The 7875-nt window shown below is 39.5% G+C and overlaps 1 protein-coding gene across 1 annotated transcript; it reads right to left on the reverse strand.

Annotated features, from left to right (window-relative positions):
- Positions 1-3018: 3018 nt before the first annotated feature.
- myl2a (myosin, light chain 2a, regulatory, cardiac, slow) lies at positions 3019-6772 on the reverse strand. Its single transcript, XM_047346721.1, has 7 exons — positions 6726-6772; positions 6327-6419; positions 5776-5851; positions 5571-5675; positions 4603-4681; positions 4382-4430; positions 3019-4158 (listed from the first exon to the last, which is right to left on the reverse strand). Exons 1-7 carry the CDS (start codon positions 6726-6728, stop codon positions 4054-4056), a joined length of 510 nt encoding a protein of 169 aa, XP_047202677.1. The 5' UTR covers positions 6729-6772; the 3' UTR covers positions 3019-4053.
- Positions 6773-7875: the final 1103 nt, after the last annotated feature.

Consider the following 7875-nt stretch of genomic DNA (forward strand, 5'->3'; position numbering starts at 1 on the left):
ATTTTTAATATTTATTTACACTAGTAACTGACTAGAGTCTCTACCAAATGACTCAAAGATTAAGGAAGCAATTGGGAAGTGAATCAGATAACATTTTTCTTGGTGACTCCAACATGCGGCAATTAAATAGACTCACTCTGCACAAATAGAAGCTTTCCTATGGATGAACTATAAATCCACTTAAGCACTGTAGTAAATTTCAATAGAAACCAATAGTTGCACTATCACCACTGTATATAATTCCTGCAGGCAGTTACAGACAGTTATATGTATTGTGTATTGTGATGCTCTATATATATATATATATATATATATATATATATATATATATATATATATATATACCTAAGGCGTGAAGGTATTAATAATCCCTTTTTTATAAATTCTGGTGTTACATATTCAGCTCTATCCTCACTTCTATTGCTTCTATTTTCTTTTACCTCTGCACAGTAATGAGGTGGTAACCACTGATCAAGCTACAGTTGCAGCCTCCCTGTGTGGGGTTTGCTTTTCTTTTTTTACCAGGGTACTTTGGTTTCCTCCCACAGTCTAAAAACATCTTCTCGTATTTGGATATATGTCAAAACTTTGGCTTAGGCATTTTAACGTCCTTTGATCTAAGTTTCCATCATAGCTCTGGCTGTTTAGTGTTGTTGTCCTGCTGCTATAACCTTTGCTCCATTATCTAGTCTTTTGCAGCCTCTAAGACGTTTTCTCCTAGAACTGCCCTTTAAATATTAACTTTGGCTAGCTTCCCTGTACCTGCTGTTGTGAAGCGTTATTTTTCCACCACACATACGGTTTTGAAATAGGCCAAAAAGTGTAGTTTTATTCTCATCTGACCAGAACCCCCTTTTCAGAATGTAATTTGGTGTACTTTACATGGCTAATGGCTCAAATTAGATTTCTTATGGCTTTCTTCTTGTAACTCTTCAGTAAAGGCCACATTGATGGCACGGATGGCTGAAAGTTGTTGAGTCAAGACATTCTCCCACCTGAGCTGTGGATCTTTGCAGCTCCCCCAGAGTCACCATAGGTCTTTTGGCTGTTCTTCTGATTAATGCTCATCTTGGGAGGCCTGTCCGTTTAGCTTGGTGGTCGTGTCTTGCTTGGTTTGTAGATGTTTGGGTTATTGTCTTATAACTTAACCCTGCTTTAAACTTCTCCACAACCTCCTGCCTGATATCTCTGCTGTGTTCATTGGTCTACATGATGCTGTTCAGTAATTTTTAACAAACCTCTGAGGCCCTCACAGAACAGCTGCATTTACACTGACATGAAGTCACACACAGTGCTGTTGGCTGCACAAGATTATATGCAGGACTATCAGAGTAAAGAGGAAAAAAACGAAAAAGTTCAAGCGGTACAAGAGTTTTTACAAGCAACTGTATTTTAGATTAATTGATCAGTATGAATTGCATTTAGGTGTCTGTTTTGACTTGTGTAGCTCCGTGAGGTCCTTTAATTACCGGTGACCATTTAGAGGTGTTTGAGATTTGATTTTCTTTTCAGTTTGTATTTTGACTATTTCCTTGCTGTTTATTATTTTATCTTGTTTTCTTTAGTTCATTTCTCTACACTCATTGTTACGTGTTTCCTTTTTAGTTCATTTTTGGTGTATTTTATTCTAGTGTTCTTTTACATCTAGAGTTAATACTGTTAGATATTCCCCTGGGTTTGTTTGTGTTTCTGTTCATGTTCATTAGTCTACTCTCCTCAGCTTCTCCTTTATGGCGCCCATTTAATTTCTTTGAATAGTTGTTTTCTTTGTCCTCTTCCTTCCTCTCCACCGTATTTAAGCCTTTGACTTCTTTCCATTCACTGCTTAATTTTTCCGTGAGGCCGCCTTATGGTCCGCGCTCCTTTTCTCTGCCTGCCTGTTACTGCCTGTGTTCCTGGGCCTGTTCTCTCTGCAACGACCCCATAAGTTTCCTTTTGTTTTTTATTAAAGAACCTGGCACCATGACATGTCCCAGGTTGTATCTGTATGTTTTAATTTGATCATGTTTTAATGTTCATACTCTGTGAAATACTTTCCAATTCTTATTTGTTAAAGGTGCTATACAAATAAAATTTACTCACTTATTTTACTTTAGTAAAAGGTCTCTTTAGAGTTTTTTTTTCCTCAGGTCAGTTAATTGAAAGTGCATCATGGATGATTTTTTACATTTTAATCCAAGAACTTGAAGTTCTGTGTTCTCATCTGAGCTGAGTGATCTTTAAGTGCCGGGGAAGCAGTTCATTGTGTTTTAGTGGCTGATAAATCAGTTGGGACCTGCCATCAGCAGCCATTTAATCAAGATAATGCAAGAAACTGTCTTTGTTGGTGCTTCCCTTTTTTTGGGTTTGGCCTGTTGTTCACTCTGAAAATATAAAGGAATTAAATTTCCAACATAAAGTGGTTGCTAAGATGCTTTATTTACTGGCATGCAATAATCCATGAAGAGTTTTGTATTAATAATAAAAAGGGACTTTTGTTCTGCCAGAAATCAAGACTCTCATATTCAGTCCAGTTCTATGCGACTTTACACAAAATAGAAGCATAGAGCCCTGATTAGCATCAGAGCAACCACCTAGGGCATCCAGAAATTGTGCATGCATTAATCTGAAAATGAAAATGTCTTTCACCAATGGGGCTTGAGGTTCCTTCTCAATTAATTTCAGCTGGAACAACCAAAGATTTCACAACACCAACTCTACAGTAAGTCTGACAAGTGAGATAGATGAAGATGGTGCCATCCATTTGTGAGCCAGCTGCTTAGAGTCCATAGTGTAGCATTGCCATCCTCATCGTAGCGTGGCTCCAAAATGACAACAGGTCTTTGTGCAAGTCAAGCCTAGTGTTTCAGCAGCCATATACTGCAGCCATATACTGCACAGTGTACAGTAAAATCCTACAATGTGAATCTCTGGATTCCGCTCTCTGGGATTTCAGAGGAACGGAATATCCACTGGTCCCACGTTTACGTATTAACCTCTAAACCTATCAGTGAAGGTACTGCAATTACAGGCTGGGAGTTGTGTTTGGAGATGTTTATTTGACATGCATAAACTTCATATGGTGCTATCCAAAAATATGTATAACCCTTAAAATTTCCCCCTATTCTGTCAGGTTACAATCACAAACATCAATTATTTTTTGGGGTGGATTTTCTGTGATAAAGTGGAAATAAGAAGATACATGGTTTGTGCATCAGCTGCAGATATTTTAGTGTATGCCCCTACCAGCTTTGCAAATCTATAGACTGAAATTTGTGCCCATTCATCTTTACAAAATAGCTCAAGTTAAGTCAGATTGGATGGAGAGTGTATGTGAACATCAGTGTTCAGGCTTTACCACAGATTCTCAGTTAGCTTTGGACTCCAATGCAGCACTGGTTGCATGTTTAGGGTTGTCGTTCGGCTGGAAAGAAAACCTCCACACTGGTCTCAGGTAATGTAATGTAATTAGGACCATTCATTCTTCCCAGTACCGCTACTAGCTTTCTCCCAGTTACATGATGCTGCCACGCCCGTGTGTCCCAGTGGGGCTGATATGGCATTCAGGATGATGCGCGGTGTTAGTTATTTGCCGTGTGTAATTTTACACATAGGCTAAAAAGATCGATTGTGGTCTTATCTTCTTTAATATGCTCCTTTAAGGTTTGTGGCAAACTGTAAACGGGTCTTATTAATTCTTCTTGCCACTTTACTACAAGGCCAGATTTAAGGTGACACTTGTGGTGGAAAAGTTCAAGGGCTGTGAATAGGTTTGCAAGGCACTGTAAAACATTAGACGACCGTAGTTTTCAGTGTACAAAATGACGATGAAAATATGTTAATTAGTCTCACATTAATGGCAACAATAAAACAAAAGGAATAAAACAGAACAAAAAAACCTTATTGCAATTCAATTCTGAACTGTCTATTTTTGTGGCCTGGAGGAAAACATTTTAGTGCAAACAGTTTCTAGTCTTACTGTACAGAAAGAATAAAACCAATATAAGCACAGAGCTTGCATGACTCACTCTTACATGATAGTTAAAAAAAAAAAAAGTACATAATCAAAAAGCTTCATTCTTGGTCCTTTTCCTCTCCGTGAGTAATGATATGGACCAGGTTCTTGTAGTCCAGGTTTCCTGCCACATCAGGTGGGAAGGCGGTAAACATCTGCTCCATCTAACCAAAGAAGCACACAAGAACCCCACATTACTCTGTCTGCTTCAAAAGCTGAGATGATTCACTGTGATTTGCTGCTTTTTTTTCATTATTCTGAAAGAAAATATGCCTGACGTAGACACGTGTGACCGTCATGATGACGTCCATCCCTTTTCAGAGTCACCCACTCGCACCAAGTAATCAGCAGTAATGGTGATAATTAGTGTAAAACACCACAATGTACCTCTTCAGAGGAGAATCGGTCAGCCTGTGTTGTTAGCATCTGTGTCACGCTGAGGGAGAGAAGGAAAAACAGTCTTCACAGCAACACTCATTGTAAAAGGGGATGAACAACTGTCAGAATCAGAGTGTAGTGAACTGTGAGGAAACGCTTATCCAGAGCTGCTTTCAAGAATTTGCATATTCCAAACCCATGTGGAGTGAGGAGTGCATCATGCCACTTACTAGTCTTTCTTCAGCACACCTTTTCCCTCAGGGTCGAAGACTTTAAACGCATTGAGGATGGTCTCCTCTGGATCTGCGCCTGGAGACATTAAAGGAGCCGTCGCGACCCTTCAAACACACTGACTTTTACTGCTTCGTTAGACTATTTAGTTGCTTTTTTTTACAGTTAAAGGTGTAGTTCAGAATTTCTGTACATTATATCGATAAATATCGGTTATCGGCCAAAACAACAGTACTAATATCGAATATCAATATCAGACCACATTTTTATTTGGTGCATCCCTAGATAAAAGTAGGTAATACCTTCCTTGCTGTGAATACCCCTGGACATCTTTTATTTAGTATAATTTTTAATTCAAACTACCAGCTACTAGTGATGGGCCAAAACTAAAGCAGACCTAGTGTTCTAAAACTCAAGTCTTAAAAAACTGAAAATACTCAGCAAATCCTAAATTTCCCACATTCATTCATCCATCCATCCATACATAGTGGGTCGCGGGGGAGCTGGTGCCTATCTTTAGCGGTCTACGGGCTAGAGGCAGGGTACACCCTGGACAGGTTGCCAGTCCATTGCAGGACAACATAGAGACACACAGGACAAACAACCATGCAAACACTCATTCATACCTAAGGGCAATTTACAGAGACCAATTAACCTAAAGCCAGAGTCCCCGAAGAGAACCCACACATGCACAGGGAGAACATGGAAACTCCAGGTCCTTCTTGCTGCAACAGTGAAGCCTCCATATTGCCACCTCAGTCTATATTTAAAACAGAAAGATAACTGGTGAGGCACAATCTCCACCCTCAATTTCTTGTGTAAAATAATCATGTGATTTCCTGTAACCCCCCCCCCCCCCCCCCCCGCAAAAAAACAAATGATGATAGTTTAAAGATTCATAAAATAGCGTTTGCATAATTTCCTATGACACTTTTTGGAGTGGTTTTATAATTGCATGTGTGCTTACCTTTCAGCTTCTCACCAAACATTGTAAGGAAGATTGTGAAGTTGATAGGGCCAGGAGCCTCTTTGAGCATGTCGTCAATCTCTTCCTGTTTCACATTCAGACGTCCTGTGGGAACAAATATACAACACAAACACAGTGAAGCGACTGATCATCAGCCCTTAAGGACTAATGCCAACATGATCTTTGAATATAGATGTCAACATACCAAGAGCAGCAAATGTGTCTCTCAGATCATTCTTGTCAATAAAGCCATCTCTGTTCTGGTCCATGATAGTGAAGGCCTGAATTAAGAGCACAGAGCTTCATGACTTTACTTTTAAAAAGTGAATGTTGCGAGCCACAGTGCTCTGATCGCACATCTCTGAAACAAGAATGCTTAAACTCTAAATTTAAATGCTGTTTTTCACCCCTTTTTTCTTGTTTTCCTTAGCTATATTTGGGTATTTATAACTCGTAAACCCTCCTTCGGATTTTGAGCGGCATCCAGGGCACGCGCAGCAGTTCATCTGCAGCCTAATCACTGATGACACAGTCTGAGTGTTTGGGCACCACCGACCTTCATACCAGCATACCGTGCGCCTCGCTGTTGCCAAGCCTGAGGCATGAAAATAGACAGGTGGGCATACTGCGGCGATGAACAATAGAAATGGAAAGGAGGGAAAGTAGCTGGACCCCTCAGAGTGTGTATGCAACCTTTAACTGTATAAGAGCAGCACAGAAAGACTTGGGTCTTACATTATACTGAACAGCTCTCACCTCTTTGAATTCCTGGATCTGGGCCTGCTCAAATATGGAGAACACATTAGAGTTGGCTCCCTCTCCTGCCCTCTTCTTAGCTTTCTTGGGGGCCTTTTGGCATGAATGTAGAAGAGGAGGCATAAACTAGATGCTTGTATATATAAAGCAGATAAAGCATCTTAATCAGCAAAAAGTGTCCAAAGAAGATCACTTTAAGGAGGTAACAAGAAAATGTTATCTACTACATATCCAATAAAGATTACTTGAGAAAGAAAACATAGAATGTTTCACAATGTGACTAACTACAACTTAACAGAGCTATTTTTCATCAGCAGTCTACCCTGAAAGCAGCATCTCTGAAGCCAAGAGAACACACCTGTCCTTGCTGTAACAAACATCTCACACACACCGACTTACCATGGCTGAGCAGCTGGGATGTCAGACCAACAATGATGCTAGTGAACGATGGGGGCGATGGCGGGTGGCCTTTTTGTAGTCCCTGAGCCACAGCTCCACTGGATGATATTTATAAACTATGTCCTCTTTAGGAAGTGACAGGTAAATGATGCTTTATACAACACTTATAGTACTGCAGGCTCTCAGAGGAAAATCACAGCACCCACATACACATACACTCCTCAGTAGCAAGCATCTCTTCACGTCAAGATTGACATTGGACAAAGAGGTTGGAACGACCAGTCTTGAATATCAAGAGCAGGCTGAAGGTTAACAAGCTTCATTATTTCCTTTGTCTGCAGGCTGTGTAAAGGAAACGGGGGGAAGTAAGGCCGTGTTAGATTTAAATGTTCAATACGGTAAAATCTGCTGCCGTGTTTATGATGTGGTCCAGTCTCTTTCAACATAAACTAAAGCTAAACTGTGTTTTTTAACAAAACATTAGACTTCTTGACATTCTCGTTTGCATTGGCATTTCATTTCATTCCTTTCCTACTTTCATTTTACACCCATGTACTTAATGCTAAATAAGTTTTAGTTAGGTATTTTAAGGAATTATGGATGTAAATATTTATAGACATTTCACGTAAAACTTAATCCAGTTGTATCTATATGGATTAGAAATGAGCCCCCGTAGAGTAAACGTGGACTTTCCCAGTTTGTTCTGTTTACTCATGAAAAAAGAAATAAAAGGAAAAATTCTCATAAAGATTTACTGCATGATTGGTTAAAAGATGCGTGTAAATCAAGTGTTTCAAGTTAGAAGTTGGAAAAAATACTTCCCACCAACCATGACATCAAATCCAATATGGCTGCCTACAGAACTTATAGTAATGATAAAATACATAATATTATAGAACCTTAATTTAACATGCTGCTAGATTGTTTGAAGAGTGAAATGATATGTGTTTAGCATGTATTGCTTTCTGATAAAGATGGAGATCTTTTTGGTGCTCTGTGCTTATTAGCACTACATCAAAGTAAATATGTTTGTATTCAACTTGTAAATAATTCACAGCAAAATACCATCCATCCATCCATCCATCCATCCATCCATCCATCCATCCATCCATCCATCCATCCATCGACTTCCGCTTATCTGGGCTTGGGT

Source organism: Girardinichthys multiradiatus, chromosome 20, assembly GCF_021462225.1.
Source record: "Girardinichthys multiradiatus isolate DD_20200921_A chromosome 20, DD_fGirMul_XY1, whole genome shotgun sequence".
Lineage (NCBI taxonomy): Eukaryota > Metazoa > Chordata > Actinopteri > Cyprinodontiformes > Goodeidae > Girardinichthys > Girardinichthys multiradiatus.

Excerpts from the sequence above, each read along its gene's own strand:
- myl2a (XM_047346721.1), bottom strand. Across the intron at positions 5,676-5,775 it reads AGACACATTTGCTGCTCTTG|GACGTCTGAATGTGAAACAG; the intron begins GTATGTTGACAT and ends TTGTTCCCACAG. Across the intron at positions 4,682-5,570 it reads GTTTGGTGAGAAGCTGAAAG|GCGCAGATCCAGAGGAGACC; the intron begins GTAAGCACACAT and ends TAATGTCTCCAG.